Source organism: Phocoena sinus, chromosome 4, assembly GCF_008692025.1.
Source record: "Phocoena sinus isolate mPhoSin1 chromosome 4, mPhoSin1.pri, whole genome shotgun sequence".
Lineage (NCBI taxonomy): Eukaryota > Metazoa > Chordata > Mammalia > Artiodactyla > Phocoenidae > Phocoena > Phocoena sinus.
Window position 1 is genome coordinate 96,838,334 of NC_045766.1, and position 16,313 is coordinate 96,854,646.

General features: G+C 39.0%; 1 protein-coding gene across 1 annotated transcript in view; it reads right to left on the reverse strand.

Moving 5' to 3' along the window:
- The window catches only part of ADGRG7 (adhesion G protein-coupled receptor G7), a 59,353-nt gene that overhangs the window by 25,645 nt on the left and 17,395 nt on the right, over positions 1-16,313 (reverse strand). The window contains 5 exon segments of the mRNA XM_032629425.1: positions 763-870; positions 984-1,123; positions 4,675-4,762; positions 8,436-8,540; positions 9,592-9,704. Of these exon segments, the coding sequence (XP_032485316.1) occupies positions 763-870; positions 984-1,123; positions 4,675-4,762; positions 8,436-8,540; positions 9,592-9,704 (554 nt within the window).

Sequence of the window (16,313 nt, forward strand, 5' to 3'; positions counted from 1 at the left end):
TGTATAAAATAGACAACTAATGAGAATATACTGTATAGCACAGGGAACTCTACTTAATTCACTGTGGTGACCTAAATGGGAAGGAAATCTAAAAAAGAGGGCATATATGTATATGTATAGCTGATTCATTTTGCTGTACAGCAGAAATGAATGCAACATTGTAAAGCAACTATACTCCAACAAAAATTAATTAAGAAAAAAAAAGAAAAGTACAAACATTTCAAGATAGACATAAGAATTTCTAAAGGGCCACATGCAAGATGATAAGGAGCTCATGGTGGGCACCATACTAGTAGAGATAACTGAAAATTGGTACTGCTAGATGATGACTGCATCAATTACATAAAATATCCCAAGGTCAGGTCTATAGGATGAATTTAAGCCTGTGAGTGCCATTCCACTAGTAAACACAGGCAAAGCTTATGACTGAGTATTTTTAAAATGTATTTTTAAATGTAAAACTGAACCACTTCAGCTAGATTTTTGTTGGAAAACAGATTTGCATCCATGGCCAGAGCATTTCAATTCTGCTACCCTCCAAAGGGTTTTTGCAAAGAAAGAGAGGAAAAAATAAAAAAAGAAATTGTCTCTATGGTCTAGAATAGTAGACTTGACATTAACATAATTTGTCAGAACTCAAACATACTCAAACACAAATTATTCAGTGTGAAACAGTAAACGTTATTTCTCGTTCAATGGATGTAAGTTATTAATTCCATGAATTGGAGTGCATTTTTTCATGTAACATAATTTACGACCTGCTTTTCGTGGTGTTGAGCAAGATCTGAAGTTCAGCCTGTTCATTCAGATTCAGTTTGTCCACACTTGCATTTACAACTGTGGAACCAGAAACCAGAGAATCCCTAGTTCCTATGAGAAGGAAAAAAGGTAGAATTTCATAAAAGTCTACACTTTCACGAATAGAGCATTATCGGTAGCAGAATGCTCTCTGCTATTACAAGAACCTGAAACAAACAGCTCACCTTTCAGCACAGTGAAGAGAACACCTGTAGATCCCACAGTGCCTTCTGAGGAGAAATTAACAGACTGTATTGCTATATTAGGTTCTACCACTGACGTGTTAGCCAAAGACAAGGAATAAGTTTCAATTTGCTCAATAAGCCTGCATAGAATAAAATGTAACAACATAATATTGTGGAGATTTGTCATAAAATCAGTTGTGTGTGTCCCACATTCCAGTAGAAAGGAATGACCACAGAATTCATGTGATCACAATATTGGCACAATTCCCTAAAAATATCTGACTTTCTTTACGAGAGTCTTACTTTGTCACGTATACCTTTTTTTAAAGTTCTGGTGGACTCTTCCCACTGACGGGTACCTTGGACACAGATGCCAGAAAGCTGGAATTCAAGAATGACCAATTTCCCAGTAGAAACAGTCTTTGTTATTCTGCTCTTCTCATAAAAGGATGGCGCTACCACCCTCTAATGACCAGGCATTTGATTCTTGTTTCTCCAGTGCTGAGACTCAATTTCCACTTATTCAACTCTCTCCTCTCACACAAACCCCTCGGGTTCCAAAGCATCTCTTATAAGTGTCGACTCCTGAGGTGACAGTTCATATGGAATTATGGAAGAGCAGATCTCTGAGCTCATTGCCTCGGCTATTAACTAAACTTTGCAGGTTTTCACAATGTTCTTTTCTACTTTGGATAAGTTAAAAGATAGATTAGATGGAAGGTGGGAGGGAGTGGGGGGAATCTGTTAATTTGGTGCTCTCCAAAGGTAAGTCATAAGACTGTTTCTTTTCCTGTTTCCTATAAAAAATATTTCCACTCTTTCTGTACTTGACAAAACAAAATGTCTCTAAGATAACTGGTTCAATCTAGTTTTCCCAGAAATGAAAGAATTTCATTAATATGTAATTGTTCTTTATTCTAAATCTTTATTCCTGACACTAATATATCTTTTCTCTTCCCCAAGTGAGATTTTAAAAAGAAATAAATTTTTAAATAATTTTTAAAACTTCATAAAAAGAATGTGATAGTCATTCATATGGAAACATTCAAGTCAACTTTCTATTTCAAAAGTTTTCCTTTCATAACACCATTTTCTGTAATTTTCAGCAATTCACACTATGCATTTCCCACTTAATGAATAGCAATCATACTCCAGAGCTGCTTTCGACAGGAGGAGTACCTAACAAAACTACAATCTGCTAAGAACATAGTTCATACATTCATTCAACCAACAGTGTCTGTTGAGCACCCACTAAAAGGTCAGTACCTGTGAAACACTGGGGATACTAAGGGGAGCTCCTTCAGGCATTTGAAGGCTAAAGGGGAAAATGGGCCAGGTACATGGGGGTGTTTGCTGCTTTTAAAGGGCTGCTCTAGCCACAGCCACTTGTAAGGCCTTTATTCCTTCCATATTATTCTTTCCTCCTCTTGTCGTAACTGATTGGAAGATAAGTGGGTGCATGTCTCAGAGATCCCAATCAGGAGGCTGGCCATCAACCTAGTACAAATGACTAGAAGCAATCTGATTCTTTTCCCTAGGAATCTTCCATTTAGTGCAGCAGTTATATCAGAAAAGCCTGGCTTTCAAGGGGACCAGAGAGGTCATTAGAGTCGGCCCTCCGTATCCCCGGGTTTCGTTTCTGTGGTTGGTTGAATTTGCTAATGTGGAACCCCACGCAGATACGGATAGCCAACTACACCATTTTATATAAGGGACTTGAGCATCCGGGCATTTTGGTTTCCGTGGGGAGCCGGGGAGGTAAGAGAGGGGACGGTCCTGGAACCAATCCCCCACGGATACTGAGGGAGAATTGCATATCATTGTAAGGACAAATACAAATTAAAAATGAGAGGCTTAATTCTTCCTGTGGAAAATAAGGGAAGAAACTTCCCTCCCCTCCCTTTTCTTTGAGCATTTACTTTAGAAAACTTGCAGGCACTTTCTCTTCTCTTTGAAATGTAAATAAATCCTTTTGAAAACTAGATTGGCATTTTGTCAAAGACCTAGGAATGTCTTTCTCAGGGACCTGGGAACCATCTCTTTGAAATGGAAACAACGAGGGAGCTAGCTAGTGCCCCTATCTCCCAGTTTCTGTGGGAGAGTAGTAGCCTAACTTCGGTGGGTGGGCACCTTGCTCCAAGTTGCAAAACTACCTCCTTTCATAAAGATATGAAAGGTTTGTTCTTCCTCTGGATAAAGTCAACTAGCTAACACAAAAGGTCACCTCAATTACCCAGTTAACTTAGGATAAACTGTGTGTGACAAATAGTGCTGTCGAGTTCTCGTAACTGAGGACTAGTTACTATTTATCTGAAAACATGTATGTAACAGGTTGTATCTGCTTGCCTACATAAAGAGGTCAGATTCCCTTCTTCTTCCCAGTCTCTTAGGGGTTTGTCTGTGATGTTCGTCACATTCTGGTTTAATGCCTGTGCAATAATTAAAGTGCTTTCTTTCTCTGCTACCTTTGTGGAGAGGATTTCTGGGTTGGGAGAAGATTTTGTTTTTAATTTTACTTCCCCAACATCATGAAAGGGTTAAATTATGAGAGAGCAGAAACTATAAATAAAGATGAGACATACATGTTTACTGAGTCATGTTAATGATAAACACAGCTGCTAACCTATTTTTCCAAGATTTAATATGGATAAGTCAGGTATTATGCTAGCAATTTACATACATTATCTCACTTGAGCCTCACAAGAAACCTGCTGAAGCGAGTCCCAAAATCACTTCCATATTACACTGAAGAATCTGAGGCTCTTTGGAGAGATATGGAGTAATTTGGCCTAAATCATGTAGCTACTAAAAAGCAATGCTAAGATTTGAATCCAGAACCGTCTGATTTCAACAGCCACTGCCATTACACTCTTCCGCAGGGAAGACCCAAAACTGCTCTACTGAGAGCTTCAAAGCTGCCTTAGAAGTCCTGCCATCCCCCTGGTCCAGCATCCATAGGGCCCAGCTGTATTATGATCCTGTTCCTAGGTTCCCAGGAGATTCCATATGCCTCTCTACAGTAGCTCTCTTTTGGTTAAGATAACTTGATCAGCTGTCTTGTAAGCAAAGAAAGCTGGCTAGAACAGAAATGCAAACAGAAATATGCAATGGAAATGTACAAGGTAGTCAGTATTAGCAGTTTTATGTTCCCAGAGTTAGGTAAACAAGGACAACCAGGAGCTTGAATGTAACAGCCAAGTTTCAAGGTTATGGATCAGTCTTTACAGCAAGTGTTCAAAACGGAGAAATAAGGTCTTAGATTCACTGATTGAGTCAGATGCCTTTACCAGCAGAGACTCTGCCCTGGCTGGGCCCACTTCAACACCCTGCCTCCTCCCAGTTTAGAACAAGAGAATGCATGAAAGGATGCTGGAGAACTCTGCCGTGACAACGTGCAATGACTGAAGCTGGAGTGAGTTCTTTCCTCCCTGTCACTCTCCTCTGTTTCACTCTCACCCTGTCCACTTCTCCCCATATGTGTAGAAGGGGAGTTCAGTAGCTTAGAGACACAAAAAGGAAACTGTAGATAAAAGAAAGGGAAAGTCAGAGTGAGATTCGCCATTTAGGCTGGTGCCTATCAGGAGACCTTGCACGTTGGTCTCAGTTCAGCGGGTGGAGTTTGGAAAGGAAGAGTTGCCCCAAGTAACAACTAATTTCCTTCCAGGGGAGAGAGGAGAGAGAGAGAGATTACCTCTGTTGGCAGTTCACCAAGAGTGTTCTCCTGAGGAGAGCTAAGGACTTGCTGACATGATCATAGGGCTCGAGATTGAGGCGAAAGCCTTATTTACATGAATAAAGACCTGAGTCCACAGGGTTTACGCAAAAGATCACCTGGGAGAGGGTAAACCGATAGCCCATCATTAGAAAAATAAGTAGACTAGAAATTCAGAGTGGGAGGAAGGAAGGATTGAGTGTGGTTATACCATTTCATATTTCAGCGCATCCTATATTGAAATTTTTTATTTATCCTCTAAACACATTCTTCTATGCCATTTGGACTTTACACATAAATCACACAGAATTGTTTTCTTTTTTCTCCATGCCTTAAGCCAGTAAAATTCATAACTGTTTATTAATGGGACAGTGTTTTCATCTATCTCATGATCTGTTACTTTCTCAGCCAAATCCCACAATGGCTCTTTCCTCAGCCTCCTCACCAAAAACATCCACTCCTCTCCTTGGCCTCCAGCAAGACTGCAAACACAGAACCTCCAGCTCTGAAGGGAGTTCACTGAACATAGACTCTGGACCAACTTCAAGAAAAATGGGAGTGTTCACACTCCCAGTGAGAAGCACCCAGACTCCTAGAGAAATCTGAAGTCATAAAATACACCAGTTCTATTGTTTATAACACCTCTACCATCATCTCTCAGAATTATAATCTTGTCAATGTTCTGTTTCAGGCATTTGCACTTTTTCTACTTTGAGGACTCAACACTAAATAGGTACTGGTTATAATATTAGAGAACTGAGAACTACTAGGAATTTCTCCTAAGGAAATAATAGGTCATGAGAACAAAGATTATGTACAAGAATGAAACACCAAAAGACTTGAAGCTATCTAAATGTCCAGCAGAAGAGAACTGCTTAAATAATAGTTGACTCATATAATGCAGTTATCTAAAATTTATGATGTAGATGCATAAGTATTTATATTAAAAAGATGTTTACAAAGTATTAAAGTGACAAAAACAAGTTATAAATTAAAAGAGTATGTAGGGCTTCCCTGGTGGCACAGTGGTTGAAAGTCCGCCTACCGACGCAGGGGACACGGGTTCGTGCCCCGGTCCGGGAAGATCCCACATGCCGCTGAGCGGCTGAGCCCGTGAGCCATGGCCGCTGAGCCTGCACGTCTGGAGCCTGTGCTCCGCAACGGGAGAGGCCACAACAGTGAGAGGCCCACGTACCGCAAAAAAACCCACAAAAGAACAACAAAAAAAACCCCACAAAAAACCATAATGGTTACTCAGAAAAGAAAAATACATAACCAAATGAAAGATGGTGATTCTCTTGTCCCAAAAAAAGTAATATCTTTCAAGCAAGTGTGATGTCCCTTGATGGCTATATTACTGACATTTTTACGCTTCCTGATTCAACAGCACAGTTTTTTTTTGTAGCCGTATCCGTTTTGTAAATTATAAAGAAATATTTAAGACACAAAAAACATATAAAAATTATGACGGTAGGACTTCCCTGGTGGCGCAGTGGTTGAGAATCTGCCTGCTAATGCAGGGGACACAGGTTCGAGCCCTGGTCTGGGAGGATCCCACATGCTGCGGAGCAACTAGGCCTGTGAGCCACAACTACTGAGCCTGCGCGTCTGGAGCCTATGCTCCTCAACAAAAGAGGCCACGATAGTGAGAGGCCCCAGCTTGCCACAACTAGAGAAAACCCTTGCACAGAAACGAAGACCCAACACAGCAAAATAAATAAATTAATTAATTAATTCCTACCCCCAATATCTTCTTTAAAAAAAAAAAAAAAAGAATCTGCCTGCCAATGCAGGGGACACAGGTTCGAGCCCTGGTCCAGGAATATCCAACATGCCTCGGAGCAACTAAGTCCATGCGCCACAACTACTGAGCCTGCACTCTAGAGCCTGCGAGCCACAACTACTGAGCCCGTGTGCCACAACTACTGAAGCCCATGCACCTAGAGCCTGTGCTCTGCAACAAGACAAGCCACCGCAATGAGAAGCACGCACAGTGCAACAAAGAGTAGCCCCCGCTCACCGCAACTAAAGAAAGCCTGCACACAGCAAGGAAGACCCAAGGCAGCCAAAAATAAATAAATAAATAAATTTTAAAAAACAAATACTATAAAAAATAAATTATGATGGTAAGTATCTATGGACATACCACAGGAAGTAAGTACCAATACAGTTGAAGCTCTTCTTTTACCGCTGAGCTTTTAATCAAGAAGCTGGAGGGCTTCCCTGGTGGCGCAGTGGTTGAGAGTCCGCCTGCCGATGCAGGGGACATGGGTTCGTGCCCCGGTCCGGGAAGATCCCACATGCCGCGGGGTGGCTGGGCCCGTGAGCCATGGCCGCTGAGCCTGCACGTCCGGAGCCTGTGCTCCGCAACGGGAGAGGCCACAACAGTGAGATGCCCGCGTACCGGAAAAAAAAAAAAAAGAAGCTGGAAAGAACTATGTGAAGAGTAGAATCATGAATACTTGAGTAAGCATGATATATGTGGGCAGAGGCAATTTAGATTCGACAAATGGAACGCTGGTCTAAATAATTTCTTAGAATAAATAAGGCAAAGAAGGACATAGGAAGGAGCAGTGCATACAATTTATTTAGTGTTTCAAAAAGCCCTTGACACACATAGAAATAAATATCTAAGTAAAATATGAAAAATTTTCCCAGGTTCATTATTCACTATCAAACACTTGCATAAACATCTAGAATTAGTTACTGAGATATCCGGTTCTGCAGGAAGTGGATGATAACCTGCAGAAAGGTGTAAGAGGCAGGAGGATTGGTCAGATGAAAATCAATGCAAACCAAGGACTGTTAAAACGTTTAGGGAAAATCATATGGAATAATGGGCTCTAAGCTGTCGGGAAAGGGGTCTATGAATTTAAAGGGCTACTCTTAGAAGATATTACCCAATCTGGCATTAAAATCGTATATGTCGGGGCTTCCCTGGTGGCGCAGTGGTTGAGAGTCCGCCTGCCGATGCAGGGGACAAGGGTTCGTGCCCCGATTCGGGAAGATCCCACATGCCGCGGAGCGGCTGCGCCCGTGAGCCATGGCCGCTGAGCCTGCTGCTCCGCAACGGGAGAGGCCACAACAGCGGGAGGCCCGCGTACCGCAAAAAAAAAAAAAAAAAAAAAAAAAAAAAAAAAAAAAAAATCGTATATGTCGTCAAAATCCTAGATATCATCAGGGAGCATATTAGAAATAGAAAATATCATTTGCTCCTTTATTCTCGGAAAGCCTCTGTGCAAGCAAGGTTGTCACGCTTCAGGAAAGGTGTGATGAAGCTAGAAAATGTTCCAAGATGGAAAACTAAAATGATCAAAGAGGTGAAGGACTCCTAACTGTGAAGAGACTTAACTGCAATTCTACCTAGAAATATGAAGTCTCAAAATAGATATGGTGTAAACCTACAGTCTACCCAGTCTTTAAAATTGAGATAAATTATGTAACAGCAGATCTTAACCTGATCAAACTCCAGGAGATGGAGGAGGCTGCAAGAATAAATCTATTGAAGAATTAAAAGGAATTTACTACTGATCTATATTTCAGTTTTTAGGAAAACTGGAATTATGTGAGGTAACACCCAAAACTTTGAACACTGGCATCACGAAATGGAGCCAACCCTTCCACAAAATCTTCCTTGATGCCTTTTCTAGGGACCTAACACTAGTTGGAGAGATGATAGGTATGACCCAGCATAGCAATTCATATGCCTCAACAGAGGAGATGCTTGGAAAAGCACAAACCATTCAGAGTGTTCTTGTCACATGTTTGCAAGGAAGAGCCATATCTTCCCACTGGAATTCTGTGAAAAGTAAAATTCTCATAGGTACTGTTTTCACAGAAATTAACTATAAGGGAAAGAAAAAATATTCTTCATCATAAATTCATCATTAATCAAAAAATTTTCATTATAAATGTTCACTTTTCTTTCTCAAATTTCAAACCAGATAAAAGTCAAAGTTCAAAACCTCTCTGGTGTAATTCGAAGGGTAATAGAAGGCTTATAGGACACACTGACCAGCCAGGAACTACATACTTTCTTATCTAGTTAAGTTACTACCATTACAATAACTGGTATGCTCGATTACAGGTTCCAGTTAAAATGTGCACAATATATAACTCAGTCGAGGTGGGATGTGATCACTAACATATCAGAAAGGACAATGTATCAGATTAGTTGAAATCTTGAAAATCAAAGATATAGAGCCTACAGTAGCAAAGGGCATCATGAGGGTGTGGGTTAAACAAAAAGCTAAAGTCATGGAGTATGTGGCATACACTGGCTGGTTGGAGGGTAGGTAATTATAGGAGTGAGCTTCTAGGGCTCTGAATCTTAAGCAGGCAGCATGAAGTGTGTAGAGTGTTGGGAAGCACACTGCAGATCAAGAAGTGGCTTTGAACTTTGATTCTGAGATACCATTGACCGAAGTCAAGCCACTAATTTAATAACATCTCTCCAAGAGAAAGGAAGAAAAAACAAACACTTCATCTAAATATATACTTGGATGAGAAGATGCCTCTTGATTTCAGAAAAGTTAAGTATGTTAGAATTATGGTATTTGAAATGGGGTAATATGGCGTATCACCAATTGAAAGGAGCTGAGAAAACCATATTACCCATTGCTCTATAGTAGACACTGCAGTCAGAAAGAAAAGCAACTGAGTTTTACAGAGAAACTTAACAGTTGGGAAAGAAATGAGGTGTGCTGAACATACAGGTAAATAGCACAAGAAAACTCAGCTTTTACTATTGAGCTAATAAACACATCTTAAATCCATCATCATTATGCCCATTGTTACTACAGTCATTAACAGAAGCTTCAAGAAGCTTTGCTGCTGTCCTTATAAACACAAGCATCACCTAAATCTCACACCCTAGTATTATCCCAAGTAACTTACTGATTGTACATCTCCGTCCTTTCCACTCTTCTGGACAAATGCATCTGCCATTTTCCCAGGCTCCACCATTCTTACAGAACTCTATAGGGGTGCTAGATGTGGGGTAAATGTTCCTAAAGAAACAATAAATAACAGAATAGTATATGAACTGGCTGATTAGTTTCTCTTTTGGGGTCTGTGGCCTTTAATTTCTATATGTAAAACCACTATTTTGAATACCATTGCTGAAAAATATTCTTTGTAAGATCATCAAAAAATATATACACTGAGAATCTACACAGGGTATACAATGCTTACTAGATGTTATGAATATGAAAAAACCATATTTGAAAGATACGACACTTTGACCAAGGAGATTAGAATCTGCTGAAGGAAACAGGAGATTATATAGATGATATATATATAGACTAGATAGATACATATAGATGAACCATGTCAATATGCAGATCTATAAGTGCTATAAGAATACAGAAGAGAGATGTTGAGGACAGAGGTAACCCATCCAGAGAAGACTTTTCAGAAGAGGTGGTGTTAGCATCAGATTTTAAGACTAAAGAAGTCAGATAATGGAATGATTATAATTTTTGTGACTTTCTGTTTGAATAAAAAAGAAACAACAATCCCACAAGGACTCAGAGGCAAAAAATATACAAATCAATTTTTTTTTTTTTTTTTTTGCGGTACGCGGGCCTCTCACTGCTGTGGCCTCTCCCGTTGCGGAGCAAAGGCTCCGGACACGCAGGCTCAGCGGCCATGGCTCACGGGCCCAGCCACTCCGCGGCATGTGGGATCTTCCCGGACCGGGGCACAAACCCGTGTGCCCTGCATTGGCAGGCGGACTCTCAACCACTGCACCACCAGGGAAGCCCTATACAAATCAATTTTCACTGCAAAGTAAAGGAGCTGTTACAGTGGAGGATTACTGGACTGAATGTCAATATTATGACATAGTATGAGTGTGTTTCATGTTTGGTAATTGCAATCATTGTTGCTTTTGTTGTGGTCATACATTTACAATGCTTGGTGTCAGTTTATTTATCTCTTGTAAAAATAAAATACAGTGTGTGTGTGTGTGTGTGTGTGTGTGTGTGTGTGTGTGTGAAAAAAATAAAAATAAAGAAGTCAGATAAAATGTAGGCAGGATACAAACAGCAAAAATTCAAAAACATGGAAAGTTCTGATGTGTCCAAGAACAGAGAAAAGCTTAACATATCAGGAGCGTTGGTTCTATGTGGATCAACAGCAGGACATAAGCTGCATTGTGAGCAGCTTTATAGAACAAGTCAAAAAGATTTAACCCTGCAGGAGCCTAGAGGGGTCTTAAAACAAGGAAGTAACATAGTAAGGAATGTTTTTTAGGAAGATATCTCAAGCAATACGGGAAGTGACTGAGGCTGGGAGGCAAAGAAGACCAGCTAGCTAAATGAGAACCTGATCTAAAACAGTGGCTCTAAGGAAGTCAGGTGTCAATCAACTCAGGAGCATACCTGAGACTCGATTGTTTGGATCTAGTGACTGGTTATTTTGAGTTGGGGACATTGGGGACACTGGGGACTCTAAATTGAAAGACAGGGTAGATGGTGAACAAATTAACTAACCTTATGATACAGGAAGCAGAGTTCCAGTTCCAATAATGATGGAGTAGATTGTACCATATTAACCCTCCCCCAGATGACAATTTTAAACACTGGACAAAAATTTAAAACTAACTACTTGAGGACATTGGACAGCAATAAAAAGCAGAGAGAAAGTGAAGGCTATTCCAAGTTTATACAGTCTCTCCACTAAAAGCACTACCCAGTCTGTATAGCAGGAGTGGCTGAAACACCAGCAGAAAGCCACAGTCTTAATGGGTCGAGGTATGAAAGGAGACAGTCTGGGGCTACCACACAACTGGAAATTGAAGGGAGATATCCCAGAAAGGAGGGAGCCATATAGAAGGGAGACTCAAAGTCTGGGTGTAAATTCCCCTAAAATTTGAAGGAAAAAAAAGACTTAAAAAAATAAACAGAGGTTCTGGGACATGTGGGACAATATCAAAGAGTCTAACCTATAAGCAAATGGAGTCCCAGAAAGGGAGAAGAGAAGGAATAGGGCAGATAAAATATCTGAAGGAATAATGGTCAAAAATTCTCAAACTTGGTACAAGAAGCGCAGTAAAGCTCAAGCAAAATAAATGCAGGGAAAACCACACTTAGACACATCATGGTTGAAATGCTAAAACTCAAAAATAAGGCGAAAATACTGAAAGCAACCAACTACCAGCCCAGACAGTTTTACTGATGAATTAGGGAATAAATAATACCAATCTTGTATAAACTCTTTTAGAAAATAGAGAAAGGGAGAAACTTCCCAAATGATTTTATAATGCCAGGATAGCCCTCATACCAAAATCTGACAAAAACATTATAAGAAAAGAAAATTACAGACCAATAAACCTCATTTACACAGATGCAAAAATCTTTTTGAAATAGTAGCAAATCAAATCCAGCAATATATAAAACTGACAATCCATCATGACAAAGTGAGATTTATACCAGGAGTGCAAAGTTGGTTTAACAATAGAAAATTAAGTATTTAATTCACCATATGCCAAATTAAAGGGGGAAGACCATATGATCATTTCAATAAACATAAATTCAAAAATCATTTCAATGAAGGGGCAAAAATCATCCAACATATTCTTTAAACTCTCAGCAAATAAGGAATAAAAGGGAACTTCTTCAAACTGACAAAAATCATCTATGAAGACCCTAGCACTAGCATCATACTTAATAGTGTAATATTGAATGCTTTCCCCCCTAAGACTGACAGAAAAGAGTTTAATATAACTGCTGTAACCACTTTTATTCAACATTGTGCTGAAAATGCTGACCAGTGCTACAGGTAAGAAAAAGAAATAAAAAGCATAAAGAAAGGGAGAAATAAAACTATCTTCTGTTGCAGATGACATCATCAAATACATAGAAAATCCTAAGGTGTCTCAAAAAAAGCTGCTAGAAGTAATAGTAAATTTAGCAAGGTTTCATGATACAAAATAAACAAAATTATATTTATTTCCATATGCTAGCATCAAATAATTGGGAAATAAGATTATTAAATAATTTCCATTTAAATTAGTTTAAAAATCATAAAATTTTTGGAACAAAATGTGTGTAAGATCTCATTGCTGAAAGAAATTTTAAAAGATCTAAACAAGTGGAAATATATACCATGTATGTATGAAAGACTCAAAGTTGTTAAGGTGTATATTTTCCCAAAATTGATAAGGCCAAAATCCAAAAACTAAAGAACTTTTTTGTAGAAATTGACAAACTGATCTTAAAGTGTTATTGAAATGTAAGAGACCTGGAAAAGCCAAAATAAACAGGGAACTCTACTCAATACTCTGTAATGGCCTATATGGGAAAAGAATCTAAAAAAGGAGTGGATATATGTATATGTATAATTGATTCACTTTGCTGTACACCTGAAACTAATACAACATTGTAAATCAACTATACTCCAATAAAAAATTGTTTAAAAAGTAAAAGAGAAACAGAGTTGGGTGACTGACATTACTAATTTTATGACTTACTATACAGCCATAGCAATCAAAACATTATGAGATCATCATAAAGATAGCCAGATATACCAATAAAATAGAATAAAGAGCTTAGAAATAGATAAAACATATATAGTCAGTTGATTCTTTAAAAAGATTATAAGGCAATTCAGTTGGAAAAGGAAAAATGTTTCAACAAATGGACTAACTGGATTATATACCACACTCAAAACTCAATTTGAGATGGACCAGAGATGGACCAGAGACCCAAAAGCAATAGTTAAAACTACAAAGCTTCTCTGAGAAAACAGGAGAATATCTTTGTAACTTTGGGAAAGACAAAAATTTTTTTAAAGAGGACACAAAAAGCACGAAACATGAAAGAAACATGAAAGAAAAAAATTGATAAATTGTACTTAAAACTAAAAACTGCTCAGCAAAAGACACCGTTATGAAAATAAAAATGGAAGACACAGACCGGGAGAAAATATTTGCAGTACTTTTCTGACAAAGGAAGTGTTTCTATAACTTTAAATTAGGATTGTAATTTGTAAATTGTAAAGAGTGCACATTACTAATAAGAATAAAAACAACCCAGTTTTTTAAATGGACAAAAGATTTGAATACACAGTTCATAAAAAAAGATATATGGAAGGGCACTAAGCACACGAAAATGATCAGCATATTAGTCATCAGAGAAACGCAAGTTAAAACCACAATGAAATATCATTTCACACCCAACTAGAACAGCTAAAATTAAAAAACAGATGATGCCAAATGTTGTTAAGGATGTGAAACAGCTGGAACTCTAGCAAATTGCTGCTGAGAATTTCAAATTGTACAACCATTTTGGAAAGATGTTTGGTAGTATCATAAGGCTAAAGATACACCTACCTATGACAGAAATTCCACATCTAGATAGATATGCAAAATAAGTGGAAATATATGTCCACAAAGATACTTGAATGTTTCTATTACCTGCAGTGGATGCTATCGTATGCCACCTGGATCCTCCTCTTTAGGACTGAAGCACTCATTCCTCCAGCCTTGGGGGATGTTGGCAACTAAGAAAACAGCTGAATCCTTTTCTAGAAATTGCCCTCAACTGAAGAGAGTCAGCTTACCCAAGAGCCTCATGACACACACTATGACTAGTCAATACCAGGGAATAAAGGCTCAACCCACAGCCTCAATACCTCAAAGAATATATTTTCCAAAGATAGCTGTACTATGTATTCCATCTCACTCACTCTTCCTATAATGATGATACTTCTCCACTGAGACGTAGGTTTATGTTCTTTCTGTGAATCATGTGGATTTTTGTATCTGTCTTGAATAATAATATGAAAGAAATGTGTTGTGTGACTTCCAGGCTGGATCATAAAAGGTGATTTGGCTTCCACCTAGCTCTCTCTCACTCAGGACAGATGCTTTAGAAGACTTGAGCCTACAGGAGACATTTAAGAAACCTGGCTACTCAAGCCTCCATGCTGGAGATACCAAGGGGAGAAACTACACAGAGATAGAGAAGGCTGAGGAGCTTCAGCTGTTTCAGCTTTTTGAGTCTTCCCAGCCCAGGCACCACACATGGGTGAAGAAGCATTTAAGATGACCCCAGCTCCAGCCACCATCTGCGGGCAACTTTATGAGAGATCCTAATCCAGAACTACCCAGGCATGCTGCTTCCAAATTCTGAACTCAGAAAGATAATAAATGATCATGGTTGTTTTAAGCCACTAAATTTTGGGATGATTTCTTCTCCAGCAATAGATAACTAATACAGAGGGCAACTCTTGAGGGGCATCCCAGCTTCAGCTGTGTTGCAGTTCAATTTTTCCTTCCACCCAATCCTGCCTCTGTTACTCCCCTAGGAGAGCTGATCCCAAGAACACCTATTGAAATCTTTATGCAGAAAAATCTTCAATTCAGAATCTGTTTTCCAGGGAACGCAATCTCGGAAGTTTTATTCATGGTAGCCAAAAGAAAAAAAAGAAAAAGAAGAAACCACCCGAACAGTCCATCGACAAGAGACTGAATAAACAAATTATGGTATATTCATACAATAGAATATTGATGGTTTAGTAATAAAAAGCAATACGTACAACATAGATGAATCTCAAAAACATTATGTTAACAAAAGTATTCAGACATAAAAGAGTAAATCCTATATGGTTCTTTTCATGAAGTTCAAGGATAGCAAAACTAACCTATGATGATAAAATCAGAACAGTGTTTGCCCAAAGGGTGGGGAGTAGAGGTGGGGAGATTGACTGGCAAGGAACAGCTACAGCTACCATAAAAAATGAACACGGCCTAACTCCTAGCCAGAAACAAATAAAACCTCACACTAAAGGCCGGCACCTCAATTCCTTTTTTTTTTAATTTCTTTAATTTTATTTTCTTTTTTATACAGCAGGTTCTTATTAGTCATCAATTTTATACACATCAGTGTATACATGTCAATCTCAATCACCCAATTCATCCCACCCCCACCCCCACCACCCCGCCGCTTTCCCCGCTTGCTGTCCATACGTTTGTTCTCTACATCAGTGTCTCAATTTCTGATCTGCAAACCGGTTCATCTGTACCATTTTTCTAGGTTCCACATATATTTGTTAATATATGATATTTGTTTTTCTCTTTCTGACCTACTTCACTCTGTATGACAGTCTCTAGATCCATCCACGTCTCTACAAATGTCCCAATTTCATTCCTTTTTATGGCTGAGTAATGTTCCATTGTATATAAGTACCACATCTTCTTTATCCATTCGTCTGTCGATAGGCATTTAGGGTGTTTCCATGACCTGGCTATTGTAAATAGGGCTGCAATGAACATTGGGGTACATGTGTCTTTTCGAATTACGGTTTTCTCTGAGTATATGCCTGCGATTGCTGGATCATATGGTAATTGTATTTTTCGTCTTTTAAGGAACCTCCATACTGTTCTCCATAGTGGCTGTATCAATTTACATTCCCACCAATGCAAGTGCAAGAGGGTACGCTTTTATCCACACCCTCTCCAGCATTTGTTTGTAGATTTTCTGATGATGCCCATTCTAACTGGTGTGAGGTGATACCTCATTGTAGTTTTGATTTACATTTCTCTAATAATTAGTGATATGGAGCAGCTTTTCATGTGCTTCTTGGCCATCTGTATGTCTTCTTTGGAGAAATGT